Here is an 18,097-nt window from a genome sequence, read left to right on the forward strand (position 1 = left end):
GAGCGGACACTGTTTCGGCAAGTCCATAAAGGGGCATAACTCCACAAATTATGGTCGGATAATGGCGGTTATCGAACTTGTCCGAGGTTTCATGGTAATTAACCTTGTTGTGAAGTTTGAAGTTAATCCGTTAATAATTACTCGAGATATCGAGCGGACACTGTTTCGGCAAGTAAAGGGGCATAACTCCAGAAATTATGGTCGGATAATGGCGGTTATCAAACTTGTCCGAGGTTTCATGGTAAATAACCTTGCTGTGAAGTTTGAAGTTAATCCGTTAATAATTACTCGAGATATCGAGCAGACATCGTTTGCCCGCCCGCCCGCTCACGTGATGACATAATACGTCCCCGCCTTTGACGGGCGTATCAAAATTATGAAAAGGTGTCCAGACACGCTAATGAGTGGTCAAGAGTTAAAGCTATATAGCCCAATTGCCCCCTTTTGGCCACGCCCCACCATTTGTATAATTTTGAATCCCCACCACCTAGGGATGTATCCAGTCAAATATGGTTGATATCCATCACTTAGTTCCAGAGAAGAAGTCGCTTAAAGCAATATAGCCTAATTGCTCCCGCCCCTCAGCCCCCTGGGGGGGTCAGCCCAACTATTGAATCCCCACCACCTAGGGATGCTTCCAGTCAAATTTAGTTAAATTCCAATCAGTGGTTAAGGAAAAGTCATTTTAAGCAATTGCTGACGTACAGACGACGGACAACACGGTATAGCATAAGCTCACCTTGGTCCTTGGGACCAGGTGAGCTAACAATACAAGCTCAGTTATCATGCAAGGAAAACTTTGAAGTCATTATTCACTGATTCTGTTGTCAGGCTTCAGGTTGAAGATAAGATTCTATGAAAGACGAAATTGAGTTAACAAATAAAGAAAAAGACAGAAAAAAGTGAAGTTTGTCACAACAAATGATATGTTGAAACAAAAAATATTTATTAGATCCAACATGTTACGAATTACATTCTTTAAGACACATACAAAACGTCCACACTGAGTCAATGATGGGTTTCATACAAGAATACATATAACTGACTATTGTTTCAAACAACAGCTGCTGACCATATCACAATCGTTGTATGAAGCCAATTGTAAAAATAGTGTCAAGCATATCTAAAATGAATGAATGTCAATGGAACATGAAATGATTAAAAACATAATTAAGAAAACATTGCTGAAGAGAACATTCTAGAGTGCGACATGATTAGTGCACTTTCTTATTAGTCCCTACACAAGTCATGCAGCTGTTTAACCAAGGTGTCCAACTTATATCTCTGTTCACATTCCTGAACACACCAGTCACTTATTCTCATTCCTTTTGCAGTTCATTTGTCCCATTTTCTAATGGGGATTTTGACCTTGACTTTGACCTTGACATAGACTTGCGGGGTTCTGACTTGGACCTTGACCTAGACCTAGATCTGGATTTGCTGTGTTTGCTCCTGCTGCGGCTTCTTCGACTACTCCTGCTGCGACTACGACTACGACGACTCCTGCTCCTTGACCTTGACCTGCTGCGTGACCTTGATCTAGATCTACTTGCTGACCTTGATCTACTCCTTGTTCGGCTGCAAAGATTCAACATAGATCAGAACATTAGATATAATGTTATGTTCCACAAACAGATTGCTTCAGTCATAAAAGAAAAATATTTATAATGATGAAGGCTTGGAATCAGAAGCATGGGGTAGTTTAGGATAGTAGGAAACAAACAATGTATTACTGCAATAGAATACAAATCTTGTCGAGTCAGCTGAGGTTCTACAACAGTAAAACTAACCGCGAGGTGATCCAAGAATGTTACATTGCATCTCACAATTAAATCTCTGGCAGTTTAATCTAGTTTATGAATATGATCATGACAATAGAGACAAAGAATCAAATGTGTTTAACAAGCCAAATATCCCTGTTCATGATCACAGAAAAAGTACTGACCTTCTCCTGCTGCTGCGTCTAGGCTTATCCTCCACCAGCTTGATCTTCCTGCCATTGATTTCAGTGTTGTCTAATTTTTCAAGGGCGTTCCTCATGTCTCCATACTGAGAAAACTCCACTACACTGTATCGAATCATAAAAATAGGCAATAATTAGCGAGAAATTCCAATACTGAATATCAAAACCAAAGGCTATGCCCAACAGCAAATGTTCACACAATATATATTACAAATGGCGACACTATGGAATTATAGAAGGCCCAGTGTTTTGAAGATGTACTCATACCAGGTAGTAAAATCTACTTTCACAGGAAAACAATAAGTTAACCCTTAGGCTGCTACATTGATGATTTCTATGTAAAGGGACACCACTGCTGAATTGATTTATAGCAACAATCCACTTTCACACTTCCTGTTTACTGATCAAAAACCTACAAACCAAGAGCCACAATTATCGTACGCAGCACCGAAGGCTCGATTTTTGGAAACCACTATTGTGGCGCGTAGCAGCCTAATGGTTAACAATGAGTAGGTGGTAGGTGCCAACTGGTCAGCACTGTGCATGTTAACTTAATTTGGTACGACAGGAGAAAATCCTCTAAACAGGAAATGGTAGGAAGCAATTTCATAAAGTCAAGGCAAATAGCAACTTTCTTTAGAATTTGACTTGTAATCTTAATTTGCAGAAACTTACCCTTCATTTTTGTGCTGTTTGTGGGCATCAGCATATGTGACTTCTCCTGCTTGTCTCATGTAGTCTTTCAGGTCCTTCAAGTACAGCAAATGAAGTAAACAGTAAGAGTAATGTGCAAAACAGCAGAGAGGCTGGGTGAATAAGAGGAAACAAAATAGGAAACCGACAAGAAAATCCTGAATGAAATGTTTTACCCAGTCTTCAGTCTGTCCATTCTCCAACTGGGTGAGAATCCTCCTCCTATACTTACCAATACAATGTTCCCAACTGAGAATAGGCTGGCGAAATCACAAAAAACCCAGGAAGAAACTCATACTTACCAAGCATAGGAATGACAAGACACTAATCTAACCTCCAAGATGAGTTCTGGCTTCGGCTAAGGGTGAAGATTAACCCAAGATTGTTTTGGAATTCTCTACTAAAACTTATTTTACAATTGTATTCGTCCTCACAGCCAAGAAATGGGTCCCAGATATCCAACACAGTTGCTTCAGTATATTATGATAACATCTTTTATCACTTCTATATTTTGTTGATACATATATACCAACACTTTCTTTAAAACAGAACCTTAAGGACCAAAGTGATATTCTTTTCAAAGTAAACAATTTTTTTTTGAATGATGTTGATATGCATCAGCATTTCTATGATTATCTTACAAGCGAGCTGAACAAAGTTATCTTGTTAACATTACCTCCAGGCAACCTGCCATTTTCTCATCATTTTCTTGGCTAGTGCTTTTGTTTTGTACCCTACAGGATAGTTGCGGGTCCAGCCCATCTAGTGCCGCACTACCTAGATCTCCAGCACGACCGTCTGTGTCGAGCCTACTAAGTTAGCTAACCCTGGTACAGTAATGCCAGTCCTTGGTCCCCCTGATTCTGATCACATCAAAAATCTAACCCTATCGCCCGTCCATGGACGATAGAAGGATATGCACGGTTCAGCCAGCATCAATCGACCAAGCAAATTGGGAATGACCCTTGGGAGCCTCATTGACAGAGTGGAACCCCCTCTGACATCAGACCGACATCTTTCAGGGATGTGTGCCCCATCAAGCAAGCAATGTGTGTGATCGACCCTGAGGGAACCTTCATCTCTCAAACACTTTATGGGAGTCAGATCAGACCCTCGTCTTTCATGGTTCGTCAGCTACCTCATCTTAGAGGATGTGTGCTTATGAGAGAAGACAATACCAGTTTAAAATTACTAATGGTTTCACATTTTTACCTCTTTTTTGGGGGGGAGGGGGTTGCTTTGATTGCAATTTTTTCTCAAATGCCTACATAACAAAATTTTAAACCACACATCACCATTTTATATCATTTCTTGAGAGACACTAATATCATCTAGATCACTAATAAGAAAGTTTCCCTAGGGCATAACAACTCGCTTGGTAATTCATTTGAATTAATTTCACCATGAAAACTCCTGGTCAAAATAACTGGATATTAAGCTTTCCAACAAATTCGATTTAAAAAAAAAAGTTTTCTTTATATCGTATTGGTTCTGATGATTGCTCAGGTGATTATCAGAAAACATTGAAAAAATGAGAGTAAAGGAACCATTATGGAAGATATTTTTTGAACAGACTATGGTTGGGTCTTAGGATAAGTAAAAGTCAAGGCTAGCATAGTCTTTATCTAAAACAAGTTAGTCAGAGTTTATGGGTTTGCACACAGAATTGCACATGTACTGGCAAACTAAAAATACATTGCAAAAGCATGTCTAACCTGAGGTTTGGTTCACATATGGGCATTACTCCTTTGTTCAGACAAAGCAAAGTATCTTCCGAGGAGTGCCATTTTAAAACTGTCACCAGATGTTATAACAGAATGAAATAAATGAAAGCAGTTTTTACTTTTTGCCAATTGTTTTTGTGACATTATATGTATCCATTTGAAAAAGGCGCTTCTAGGAAGCCGGTATATTTGGCTACATCTAAGTAAAGTCCCATGAAATATACCAGACATACGGCAAGGCAAGCACATGTGCTCATTGCAAGTTTTTCTTCCAATTACAATGCATTTAGTATTAAAGTACAGGTGCAAATCTGTGTACTGAGTGCCAAAACTATCATAGACATTTCCTTGGGCAAACAACAGTAATGTTATCTTGGCTTTGTGGACATGAAGGAGGGTCATCTAAATATCTTGTGCACCAATCATTTGTACAGACTAGATAAAAGAAAGAGCATGATCAAAATTAACAAAGGCAAATTCTGGGTTGCATTGATCGAAGAAGAAACTTGTGCCACAAAGGGCATTGGTAATTATTGGGCATATTTCAAAAGGTGAAAATAGTGAAAAATAACAGATTTTCAAGGGTATTTTTGCCTTAAGGATGGACAGGTGGTGGTTATTTGAGCATCAGCTATTATCAGAACTAATACGGTATTTTTTCTTTCTATTAAATTATGTACCAGTAGCAGAATTTATTTATAATGACGACAAACCCTACACCACAGCTTCAATTTACTGGACTCTAGTCAGGTATAATTGAAGTCTGGAGTATAATTAGGGAAACCAGGATCTACAGCAAAATGTTTTTTCTCTCTGAATAACTTTAAAGAACAAGGCCGAGACTTGCAAAACCAGCTTCTCCAATCCTTTTTTTAATTGTCAGCATATATTTCAAAGTTGATGTAATTTCTGATAGGAGAAGATGATTCTGCAGAAAATGTATAGCAAAACTATAGATGTGGCTGATAATCAAATTAGAAAAGGGGAACTACCATATGCCCAATAAAACATCATGCATTATGTATTTCATCCCAAACCAACATAACAAGCAGATATCAAAAAACATTGTAAAAATTATCTTAAACGACCGTTTGATGTCCATTAAAAAATAAGAAAGAACTTTTTTTTTGACAGCTGTGGAAAATGAGTCTGGTACTGACCTATTCCTTTAACACATGTAGATAAATATTAAGTATATATGAGAAGTTCTGCATATCATTTGATACACTGGTACTGACCAGATTTGATTGCCTGACCTACCTGCCAACTGACTCGAGACGAAAGGTTCTCCACGATGAGGCGATACTCTGTCCTTATGGGGGGACCATACCTGTAACATATCATCACAACACTTGCATATTCCATCACACATGTTTGCAAATAACCAACAGCATTTTTCTTTTCATGGAAGTTAGTTCTTTTTTCTTTTCCTGAATTTTAAATCTCTTATTTCTCTCATTTTAAAGTCTTTAATATTTGGAACTGCATTGATTTTTGTATATGCTTATACTGGGTCTTGCATATATAAAATCATGTGAAAGCAGGCTTCAGTACACGTTGGGTTGTGTCATCATTAGTGAATCTGACCCGAAAGATTGCATCATTAACCTGTTCTCAAAATACAACCTAACTGATAACATTTCAAATACTAAGTAAATTTTGATTGGATAACACAAGATATACCCCCCCCCTAATGAACATTCCTGCACAACACTTTTTCCTGTGAAATACTTTGCAGTCGAAACTTCATTTGAATCTTTTTCTTTATTAAATATTTTGAAGGATGGATAACTCAAGATCCTTGTTATCTCAATTAATTAAATTCATAGTTCCCAGGACTAAGATAGTGATAAGTCAATTGTACATATTTGGTAGTATTCAAAAGTTCTCACATAAATCTGTTTAGAAATCTTACTCAACAACAGATTCTGCTGAAAGATAAACTCTAGATCAAGTAAAGTTTATTACTTACAATGCTAGCTTCTAATGTTTATTTCTTTAAAGTGAGCATTTCCGATTTTTCAAATTGTAAAATCATGCAAAAACAGGCTTCAGTTTACGTTGGGTTGTGTCATCATTAGTGAATCTGACCCGAAAGATAGCATCATTATACCTGTTCTCTTAACAAAAACTATACTAATAACAGTTAAAATCTATGGTAAATTTTAACAAGACAGTACTAGATTTATCCCCCATGACCATGCCAGTATGTCACAATTTCCTGTTAATAAGACTTTGCAGTCTCTATCTCTCTTAATTTGAAACCATTTTTCATTTACATCCTTTTTATCTCAGTTTTGATTCCTAGTTCTCAGGACTAAAAAAACTGACAAGTCAATGTATACGATAGCTGTCGGATAGTATTCAGAAGAAGTTCTCGCATAAACCTGTTTAGAAATATTACTTAACAACAGATTCTGCTGAAAGATAGACTCTAGATTAAGGAAAGGTAAATATTTTTAAGCTACTTATTTATATTTTTAAAAGTTAGCATTTCAATTTTTTCAAATATTGCAATGTATTCCATACAAATTGTTAAATATGTCCAAACAGGCTTCAGTACACGTTGGGTTGTGTCATCATTAGAGAATCTGACCCGAAAGATAACATCATTAACCTGTTCTCAAAATACAACTTTTCAACTGATACCATTTCAAATCTGAAGTGAATTTTTGATTGGATAGAACTAGATATATTCCCCTAATAATCACAATAGAATTCCTGCATGACACTATTTCCTGTTATTTTTTTAATCTTGGTTCAAAGGACTATAAGACATAAGTCAAATGTACATAAAATCCCAACAGTATTCAGAAAAGCCTTTTTAGAAAGCTTAATCAAAAGCAGATACTGCTGAAAGATAGACTCTATATCAAGTAGGTAATTATTTTCAATGCTATCAAGCTTCCATTATTTATTTTTGAAGGGAGCATTTACCCCCCCCCCCCCCCCCCCCAGCAGTTTTTGAAGTTAGTAAAATTACGTGAAAACCAGGCTTCAGTACACGTTGGGTTGTGTCATCATTAGTGAATCTGACCCGAAAGATAGCATCATTATACCTGTTCTCAAAATACAACTTTCCAACTGATAACAATTCAAATCTGAAGTGAATTTTTGATTGGATAGAACTAGATATATTTTCCTAATAATCGCAATAGAATTCCTGCATGACACTATTTCCTGTTAAAAAGTTTTTGCAGTCATAACTTTTATTGAAAACTTAATTTGAATCCTCTTCATTAAAAAGTATTATGAGGGGATAACTTACATCCTTTTATCTCAAAATTTTAATCTGGGTTCAAAGGACTGGAGACACAAGTCAAATGTACATATAATCCCAACAGTATTCAGAAAAGCCTTTTAGAAAGCTTACTCAAAAGCAGATACTGCTAAAAGATGGACTCTAAATCAAGTAGGTAAATATTTTCAATGCTATCAAGCTTCAATTATCTATTTTTGAATTAACCCCCCCAAAAGTTTTTGAAGTTAGTAAAATTATGTAAAAACCAGGCTTCAGTACACGTTGGGTTGTGTCATCATTAGTGAATCTGATCCGAAAGATAGCATCATTATACCTGTTCTCAAAATACAACTTTTCAACTGATAACATTTCAAATCTGAAGTGAATTTTTGATTGGATAGAACTAGATATATTTTCCTTATAATCGCAATAGAATTCCTGCATGACACTATTTCCTGTTAAAAAGTTTTTGCAGTCATAACTTTTATAAAAAACTTAATTGAATCCTCTTCATTAAAGCAGTCATAACTTTTATAAAAAACTTAATTGAATCCTCTTCATTAAAAAGTATTATGAGGGGATAACTTATTGTCCTTTTTAATCTGGGTTCAAAGGACTAAGACATAAGTCAAATGTACATAAAATCCCAAACAGTATTCAGAAAAGCCTTTTTAGAAATCTTACTCAAAAGCAGATACTCCTGAAAGATAATACTCCTGAAAGATAAGACTCTAGATCAAGTAGGTAAATCATTTCAATTTTCAATGCTATCAAGCTTCAATTATCTATTTTTGAAGGGAGCATTTATCCCCCCCCCCCNAAGTTTTTGAAGTTAGTAAAATTATGTGAAAACCAGGCTTCAGTACACGTTGGGTTGTGTCATCATTAGTGAATCTGACCCGAAAGATAGCATCATTATACCTGTTTTCTTAAGATATTCTGATAACAAGACAATCTGCAGTAGATTGTGATAGAACAGTACTACATATATTGCTATTATTTCCAATGGCATATCACACTAATGACAAAACTGAGCATTCCTGCATGACACTATTTCCTATTCAAAATACTTTACAGTCAAAGGGTTTATCAAATTGTCCTACAAATTTGTTTTTCCATCAGCACAAGTCCTCAAATAAATCATAGCTTTAACTTGTATTGCTATCTGGTTCAACATCTAGCTCTGCTGAAAGACCATATATATTGACAAAATGTAAATATATTCAATGCTTCCAAGCTTCAGATATTCATCTTTTAAAACAAATGTTTTACTCTCTCTCTTGTTTAAAGATTATGAGGTTTTGACAGCTGGTGGTCAGGTGAGTTCCTCTATTGGTGTTATCATTTTTTTACAATTGAACTTTTTTTTGAAAATCATCTGTTGCCTGGAGTCATCAACGGTCATCTACGGTTATAATAGTCATCGTTCATTGCCGTCGTACTCACTTGACCACGGCCTGGTGTCTAAAATGTAAAGTCAAAAAGTATCTTACTTAACTGACCTGAGCAGAAGTTAATATGATATTTAACTAGTTTACTTTTTTTTTTTTTTATTAAGATGGCATTATTTATCATCTATCATTGGGAAGAAGTACAGTAGAAAAGACTGAATCAATTTAGATAAGTAATATTATGATATTCTTCCAATTCCATCACATGCTCAACTATAAAAAGGTTAAGTTCCATTTCTTTTTCAGGAATCCATTTTCATACCATTCACTTTCAACCAATCTTTCATGAACTGTGATCAGGACCATGAATATTAATTGGCTATATGAATGTTACATGGAGATGATATAAAGCACAGCATATACCCCAACACTGAAACCAAATGACATTAAACATGATTAAGGTCTCTTTAAACCAAATCCTCTATTTTTCTTCTAGCATTCATGTCTTTCTAAACAAACACCCAGAGAGTATGATAATAGGTTTGTTTACAGATCATCAAACCGTCTCCAAAGATTTCTACCAGATGATTATTGCAGAACTAACGCATAGTAAGATCCTTACTTATCTCTTCCTCCTCGGCGACGTGGAGGAAAGCTGTAGGCCCTGTCACGACCGCCGCCACCACCACCTCCGCCGCCACCACCACCACCACCACTCTCTCGTCGATAGTCTCCACTTCTGGGATCTCCTCTGGCATGCTCTACAATTACTCTGCAAACGATAAAGGTGTTACTCATAAAATCAGAACACTGTTTATATAGATTTAATATGAGATACTAAAATTTGTCAATATGGATCTGCAAAAGTATATACTTGATATGTTATAACCAACCATCTTCAGGCCAGTTATAAAATGGAAACCAGAACCACTAAGCCACCTGGATCATGCTTAATTATGAATGACAATTGAACTTTATAACTCTGCACAGCATGCTTAAGGTCAAAAATAGCAATAATATTGCCATCAAAAAATTGTGCTCAATGTATTATTACAATTGAAATTGTAAGAATCACAATAAAGTATAATCAGCTTTATTGGTAGCAAAATCGGTCAAATAGAAACTGAAATTATCAGATGCGAGGGATTGAGATTTCATCTTCATATCAGCTACCCTCATAGTTGTCGATATTGTGCTTTTGCAATAACAAAAATTCAATCACTTATTGAAAAATACTTTACCTTTCACCACACAAGTCTTTTCCATTTAATTCATAGACTGCATCATCAGAATCTCTGTAGTCATCAAATTCCTTAAATTCAAATAAGTTCGACTTGTAAATCAAAATGATCCAAAATTGTCTGCTACAAAGTAGTAATATTGAACAAGAGGCCCAGAGGACATGCATCGCTCACCTGAATATTTAAGCAGCCATAGCAAAATATTCTCATTAAATATCATCCTGTACTACAAATATTTCACTCACAAACTTTGTCGGCTCCAATTGTTCAAACTACCAGCAAAATATTATTATGATTCCATGCTTTTTGGTTCTTCTCAAGTTTTTTGACCCGTGACCTTATAAGATTATTATTTTTTTTTTTTTTTTACAAATTTGACCCCTGTGCCCTTGCAAGTAGGTCAAGGTCATTTTTATTTTATTTTTATACACTTTGTCAGGCTCCATTACAGGAAGCAACCAGACAAATATGAAGATTCTATACATTTCAGTTCTTCTTCAGAAGTTATAGACCATTTTCATTCTCAAACATTGTCAGACATTAACCCAGGAAGCCACCAGCCAAATATAAAGATTCTATACCTTTCAGATCTTCAGAAGTCGTTTTGAAGTGTTTGACCTTGAAAGCAGGCCAAGGTCATTTTAATTCTCAAACTTTGTCAGGCTCCTACTAACCAAACTTTCAGCCAAATACTACAACTCTAGGCCTGTTTGTTCTTCAGAAGTTGTTTCAAGGAAAAGATGACAGATGCTGCACCATGACATAAGCTTGCTTGCCCTCTGGACAGGCGAGCTCAAAATAAAACCCAAGCTACTTTCATTTTGTCTAGTATCTGCTTCAAACAATACAGCATTATACAAGACTGTTGATCATTGTTCCTACCAGTTTTAGAAGGTCATCAGTTTGTTGGGTTTGTCAATCACATTGTTCTCAGACCCGAAAGATGGACATCATTTCACCTTCAAAACTGCTTCAATATTCTCAGCTCAAACATTGTTAAACCCTCAATAAATTTTAAACTACCTTCATATTTCAAAACTTGTAAATTGAATGCAAATCCCAAAATATGAATAAAATTCAACAACCAGAAATTCCACTTACAACAAATCCATAACCGTTTTTTAACATAATATCCCTTATTCTGCCATAACCCTTGAAAAATCTTTCAACATCTTTTTCTCTGGCATGGTAGGACAGACGGCCAATATATACTCTTGTTCCCATGTTGATCAGTTTGCTGCAAAAAAAAGGACATACAATGAAAATTATTTTGTAATTGAAAATAGATATCAATGGAAACTATTTAGAACTGTTTTCCACTCAATCTCTATAGGAAGATTGCACAAAGCCAGTCAGTATTTTGTGTTATTTTTCTGCCAATGTAGATAGGGTGGTAACAATAGTCAACCCAACTGATTTACGATGCAAAATAGTCTTTATTTCAAAAATTGAACTCTACAATTCCAAATCATTAGAAATTATATATTTTTCTTAATTTCTCCAAAATTACAAAGTGACTAACTCCATTACGATGTAAGCACACTTTAATTTGCATTTTTGCAGCATTGGGTTGATCACTCGTGATATTACCGCTCTTGATACTCGATTCCTAGGAGTTCGAGTTATCTGTTGTACATTGCTGCAGTTTCAGCTGTATATTTGCAGTTGAATAAGGGATTGCATTGCAATAAAGCATCGAAAGCAACCAGGTGTAACTTTTGTCATTATAAGTGGGTCGGGTCAAAGCCTAATTCATGAAATAAAATAAAACATGTAATGGAATCATTGAAGTGACGCGCATGATTATTTTTAGTACAAGAAAGAGTTGAACGACGATTATTTCGACTCAGTAGAGAAAAATATCTAGTTGAAAAGTTAACCCTTGAGTCAATTTTTCATATTTATAGAAAGGAAAGAAACTATTGATACTGTACCGGCCATCGGTATATGAAGGGGTGTTGAATAATTATGGGAAACGGGCCATTGCGTATCAATCTTTGTTTAAGACAGCATATTAATATCAATGACACTTCAATGCCTAGCCTATGTTTGCTTTGTCTGGTAAAGAACATATTTTTGACGAATACAAATAACGTTTTTGTGAAATTAAAATTTCCATTACTTCCACGCACTTACCATCCAACGCCGCTGCGGTCAATATGCTCACAGGTCAATCCAATGTTTGAAACGGTGGGAAGAGGATTGTATTCGATCAAGCGCCTATATGATAACTTCTATTCTCCAGCTACGGGGCTTACAAATTAATCAACAGGGGGAAAATAGCAAGACTTTTTTTTCAAATTACATATGAAGAAGTTCTCTCACCAAGTTTTGTTAGTTGTTATTTCTTTTATATTTTGCTCATATCTGTGATAAATTATGCGAATATTTTGAAAACAAAATATTCATAAATATTTCTATTTCCGGTGTAAACAGAAAAAATAAACTCGATTAAAATGGATATATGTCATTGTAGATGAAACAAATAATTAGTTCAACACTTTTATATACCGAACGTCTTTATATTTGAATTGTGACATTTTCCGATACAAACTATGAACATTATTATCATTTAAACTCTCTTTTCGGCAGATGTCTTTTGGGTTGAAGATAACACGCTTTGCAATGGCGGGAGACCCCCTGCAGAGGGAGAGGAAAGTCATGAACCGGGTTGTTCGAGCGACGAACAGCCATAGCGCTGTATTGGCTATCCTGGAAAACCCGCCATATTGGTTTCTTTTCTGAATACATTTGTTAACTTCATGAATAGGAAATAGGGTTCGAAATTCGGAATTAAGGTAAAATGTGACTTTTAGCGTGCCATGTGTTTATTGTTTTCGTCTGCTACAAATATTTTGCATTTTGGTTATGCGTGTAAACTGATTATTTGGTTATTTATGTCACCAACCTTTCGAGGAAATCCGTTCAACACGTTGTCTGCTGTTGTGTTTAGAGCCAGACTATTGTTGTCATTCACGAATAAAGGTCGCACAGCAGATTAACAAGGCAATCGCGTAACGAGATGCCGTTTTTGCAGCATAAAGCATGAATTGAAATATAAAAAAAAATAACAAAATGCGTTCAATGCGGCAAAAAGTTCAAGATATGTTTCTTGTACATATGACGTTACTTGCTTAAAAAAATAATGACGAAGTTTGGCAAGTATTTTTTTTCGGAGATGCAGAAATATATATGGCGACCAGGCCCTAATCATGTTTCCAGGCGATGATCATGTTTTGAAAATTACAAATGCCATGCCAAAACAATAAAATTGATGTTAGTTTATATGAACAAATTAGGTTATAATTAATAAATCACATGTTATAATCTCCTCTTATCTTCATTACTTTGCCAAAAGAAAGTACTTATAATTATGATATATAAACGTATTAAGTAACTTATTCTTCTCTTTATGTTTTGTTAAAGGGCCTATTTAGTCAATAACATCCTTCAAATCGATTAAATAATGAAAAAATGTATCTCCTAACGAAAGTTTGTGTAGCTGATAATGACATGACCTGATTCTGAAGCCAACATCCAGTGTGGTTAGTTTTATCTTTTGTGAAAGCCGGTGATAAATAAAACAATGACCAAAATAGCGCAATATCCGTGCTAACGGCTATTCAGACAAGTAATCACAATGTCAGTGAGTCTGATTTCATACATAACTGGTGCTTGTTGGCAAGCTGTCGCTTTAAATTTACACCATACAATGTAAGCAAGAATTATAAGTATCATAATATATAAATCTAATGAGACATTTCTGTCACAGTTGGGCTTGAATAGAAAGAAACAGGTTTAATTGGAGTAGGCACGCAAGAAGATACTGTTGAAAGAATTTTAAACAAAGTATGATATATTTAGGTTTAATCATAAAATAAATGACTCATTTATAAAGATAATTTAAGTGTAGTTTGGAAGATGCCATTGATTCAGAATAAATGCTGGTACTTGTATTCCAAGAATAAAGTGAGAATTTAACTTTTCTCCTCGTCTGGAAAGACAATTGTTAGTCGACAATTGATGCTAAATTGTATGGTTGTACAGTTAAGGATTTCTTCATTACTGATTCAGAACACTAAGAAAACATATCTCTTGTCTATTTCTCAACACAAATTATTCATAAGGAGTATCAAAGTTGATTAACATAGAGAAATTTGTGACAAGATTATAAAAAAATAGTTTCACTAAATTCCATAAACTGTTGAATAACGGACCCTTAATTATGGACTAGAAAAGCAAAATTACTTCATTTATAATTATATGCTTTGTATCGACACACTGTCATGATCAGTTCCAGAGCAAGATGAAAGTAAATGTGAAAGTGAATTATAAATGTGATAAAAGAGATTAATATAAATTTATGAGATAGAGTTCATAATTAAGGTGAAACAAATAAGATGTAATTAAAATCATCTGTTTTAATAAACAACATATTTTGTTTTAACAAATTTTATTATATATATTAACATATATAAATGGATAAGATAATAGGCTAGGCCTTTATCAATCTTCTCCAAGATGGTGTAATTATGACATTATATATATACATGTAATTAATAAGCTATTTATATTACTGTATTAAACTCATACACTCAATCATACATTCATACAATTATCTACTTGTACACTCTCTATACACACTCATGTCAATACTCATTCTCTATATGATAGTTATAATATTATCTAAATTGACTAGCAACTATCAACAATTATGTTTGAGTTAGGTTAAGTACAGAAAATAATTCATTTAATTATATATACATGCAAAAAAAACCCATATGTAATAGTTTGATAATATCTAAACATTTAGTTACATCATCCTAACCGTTTAGATGCAATAATGTACTTCTATGTTTTCTACATATATGTCGACGTACACTTGAACATCAGAGGTACTGCATTTAAAATATTTCTGCATCATATACGCAGTACAAATGTATAAGACACTTTCAATTTGTCCAATCCATTTATATTTGACAAAAGTGAAGGGTATTAAAGTTTAAAATTGAAAAAGTTTACTTTTCCAATAGTCATTTCTTGGAAAATGTTCAATTGGCCTGGTGGTACCCAATTGAGGTGAAACTGTGGTGTATTTCAGCATTATGGTACATGTTTTCAATATTGTCAGAAAAAAATGTCTACTTCATATTATATGCAGTTTTAATTTGGAAGATTTTATAGATGACAAAATTGTGTTTCTTATAATACATCAGATGTATCTTGAAGCACTATTGAAAATCTTTTGTATTTGGAAATATTATACAGTACATTATTTTATGTAAAGTAAGTTGAAGGAAAACTTTATTTTTCTCTGAAAATGAAACCTGTAGTGTTAACGGATCATGTGGGAAACATTTATAGCTAGAAAATCTTGCCAAAGTTGCTGTTTGAGGGGTGTACCATTTCATATTCAAAGTAAAAGCTGCAGGCAGATGTAAAATGAAACATTTCGCATTGTGCAAGCCTTGATATATAATATACTAAAATGTGGGGTTATTGGAGTTCACTGATTTCATCCTCTTGGTTTATCGCTTAAATTCTTGTGCAGTGCCATGTGTAATAATTTTACTGTAGATCATTGCAGCAGATTCAGAGGTTGTTGAATGTAAGATTACTATGAATATATATGCTTCAGCACAACAATTTTCTGTCTGCAATTGGTTCTTCCATCATTCTATGACGTGAAGAATTCATTTGAAATATTTGATTAAAAAAATTGTGTATTTTCAGGTGTGTAGAATGTCCTATCACACGTCCCTTGAACACAACTATGGACAACAGCTAGCGAAGCCTCTGCACATACAGCAGATCGAAAGTGCCCTGTGCTTGGAACCATTTCTCACTCATGTGGAGAAAATCATTAATGAGCCACCAACTCGCAGGTACTATACTACCTTTATCATTAAATAATATCATATTCTTTAGGGCTGTAACAATACACCTATGCCACGATACGATACGTATCACGATATCTACCCACGATACGATACATTTTGATACGATACAGGATTACGAAATGTTATGCTTCCTCTTCAAATGCATCGCCATGTTTGTTGTGTTCCCCGACTTGTAACTTAAAGCTACAAAATATATGCGGCAAGTGGAGAGTGCTGCTACATTGATTGTACATTATCCAAAGGGACACCACTGCTGAATTAATTATTGAAATATAAATTAATTTACTTCATTTTTCAAATGTGCATAACTTGAAAAATATATGTTATATGTGAATGAAAGTTATATGAAAATTGTTCGTTGTTGTCTCTAGTTTACATTAATGTTTTCAATTCTAAAGTTGCTTCAGTATTTACCTGTATAGGTGTTAATAAAGATAAAAAAGGTGAAACTTTAATTAATCGGATTTAAGCACCAGAAAGATAATTTTAAAATTATTTTTGTCAGTTATTTCATCAAGAGTTGCATGTGATTTGCTACAGGTTTCAAGTCGTCATTCAATATATTTACTGTCACAGTCGGCATATAAATATATATTAGCTACGGTCTAGTTTATGATTAAATCATCGATATATAGTTTGAAGAAATCAATCGGTTGTCGGCCTCACCTGCAGACGACATGTGCGCCTCGGTCCGCCGATATTTTCCTGTTTGCGTAGGGCACAAAATTAAAGCCGTTCATTGGAAAGTTACATATTATGTTACACCGAAGTATTTCCACATCAACCGTGTCAAACCCTTCAAAACCTTTATTATCATCGTAGGTGACGCTGGAGAATAAATGTTTACGTTACACATGTGTGGTTAAATTCTGGAAGTCAGGTAATACTAAAAACCGAACCGAAACTCGGAAAAATATACCGTAAACTGAACCGAAGCAATTTAGCGCGGTTTTCGGTGCACCGCAGTGTATCGTTACAGCCCTAATATTCTTAGAAAATTATATTAGTCCACGTGACACTTTGAGCAAATCAAGTTGTCCCGGATTCTTGGCACTAGGAAAGGTTGTGTTTTTGTGCTTACTTTCATACTTGCATAATTCACATATTAAACATTACAGAAATCTGTGATATATCTTGGGAACATGCATAGTAGCATTGAAATGTACCATTGAACTTCACAATTGTTATTTATGATGAGTTGGAAATATTACAACTGAGTTCCACTTTTCCTTGCTATTTCATGTACGTTGTTAGTTATTATTGAGTATTGTACAAAACCCATACTCTACATTAAATGTCTGATATATTTCTTATATATTCATGTGAACTTGAAAACTGATGTCATGATGAGAATGCCTTGTGACACATTGTTCTTTTTATTATTTTCAGTGATCCTTATGACAGTACAGACAGCGAATATGACCTTCAGCCTTGTCTCCGTGATGACGAGGAAAACAAAATTCTAAATGGCATTACCATCACAAAGGCTGGTTAGTAAGCCGATAAATTGTATATGAGCTTTTAAAAGGCATATTGTATATAAAAATATGTAAATTGACCAAAATATGTATGCCTACCTGCAAAGTAAACATTCACACAGTTATGACCATTTTTAGCTCACCTGGTCCAAAGGACCAAGGTGAGCTTATGCCATACCGTGGCGTCCGTCGTCCGTCTGTCAACAATTTCTTCAAACGACTTCTTCTTCTTGACCACTGATTGGAATTTAACTAAATTTGATTGGAAGCATCCTTAGAGGGTGGGGAATCAAAACTGTACAAATTGTGGGGCTGACCCCCCAGGGGGCTGAGGGGCGGGGCAAAAAGGGGGCAATTTGGCTATATTGCTTTAAGCGACTTCTTCTCTGGAACTAAGTGATGGATATCAACCATATTTGACTGGAAGCATCCCTAGGTGGTGGAGATTCAAAATTGTACAAATGGT

At 34.9% G+C, this 18,097-nt stretch overlaps 2 protein-coding genes and 1 long non-coding RNA gene across 4 annotated transcripts in view; 1 reads left to right on the forward strand and 2 right to left on the reverse strand.

Annotated features, from left to right (window-relative positions):
* Window positions 1-898: 898 nt before the first annotated feature.
* LOC110449184 (serine/arginine-rich splicing factor 6-like) lies at window positions 899-12,493 on the reverse strand. Of its 2 annotated transcripts, XM_021495880.1 has the most exons (9): window positions 12,390-12,493; window positions 11,355-11,490; window positions 10,254-10,324; window positions 9,635-9,784; window positions 9,068-9,085; window positions 5,641-5,710; window positions 2,639-2,712; window positions 1,946-2,068; window positions 899-1,578 (listed from the first exon to the last, which is right to left on the reverse strand). In XM_021495880.1, the coding sequence occupies exons 2-9, from the start codon at window positions 11,475-11,477 to the stop codon at window positions 1,320-1,322; spliced, it is 888 nt and encodes a 295-aa protein (XP_021351555.1). In that variant the 5' UTR covers window positions 11,478-11,490; window positions 12,390-12,493; the 3' UTR covers window positions 899-1,319. The 2 variants fall into 2 exon arrangements, with proteins under 2 accessions (XP_021351555.1, XP_021351556.1); XM_021495881.1 differs by lacking the exon at window positions 9,068-9,085.
* On the reverse strand, window positions 5,925-9,061 carry LOC110449185. The gene is made up of 2 exons (XR_002462828.1): window positions 8,543-9,061; window positions 5,925-7,439 (listed from the first exon to the last, which is right to left on the reverse strand). It is a non-coding gene; the product is annotated as an uncharacterized LOC110449185 (long non-coding RNA).
* Window positions 12,494-12,857: 364 nt separating the features above from the next.
* LOC110449182 (DNA helicase INO80-like) overlaps window positions 12,858-18,097 on the forward strand; it is a 35,121-nt gene continuing 29,881 nt past the window's right edge. The window contains exons 1-3 of the mRNA XM_021495877.1: window positions 12,858-13,051; window positions 15,987-16,138; window positions 17,543-17,643. Coding sequence (XP_021351552.1) covers window positions 15,996-16,138; window positions 17,543-17,643 — 244 coding nt within the window. The 5' untranslated portion in view covers window positions 12,858-13,051; window positions 15,987-15,995. The remainder of the gene's footprint in view (window positions 13,052-15,986; window positions 16,139-17,542; window positions 17,644-18,097) is intronic.

The sequence above is a fragment of the Mizuhopecten yessoensis genome, unplaced genomic scaffold (genome assembly GCF_002113885.1).
Source record: "Mizuhopecten yessoensis strain PY_sf001 unplaced genomic scaffold, ASM211388v2 scaffold4513, whole genome shotgun sequence".
NCBI lineage: Eukaryota > Metazoa > Mollusca > Bivalvia > Pectinida > Pectinidae > Mizuhopecten > Mizuhopecten yessoensis.

Coding starts and splice junctions, on each gene's coding strand:
- LOC110449184 (XM_021495880.1), bottom strand. CDS start 11,477: ATGGGAACAAGAGTATATATTGGCCGTCTGTCCTACCATGCCAGAGAA. Junction 9,785..10,253: donor AAAGACTTGTGTGGTGAAAG/GTAAAGTATTTT, acceptor TATCGTTTGCAG/AGTAATTGTAGAGCATGCCA. Junction 2,713..5,640: donor CGTCTCGAGTCAGTTGGCAG/GTAGGTCAGGCA, acceptor CTGTACTTGAAG/GACCTGAAAGACTACATGAG.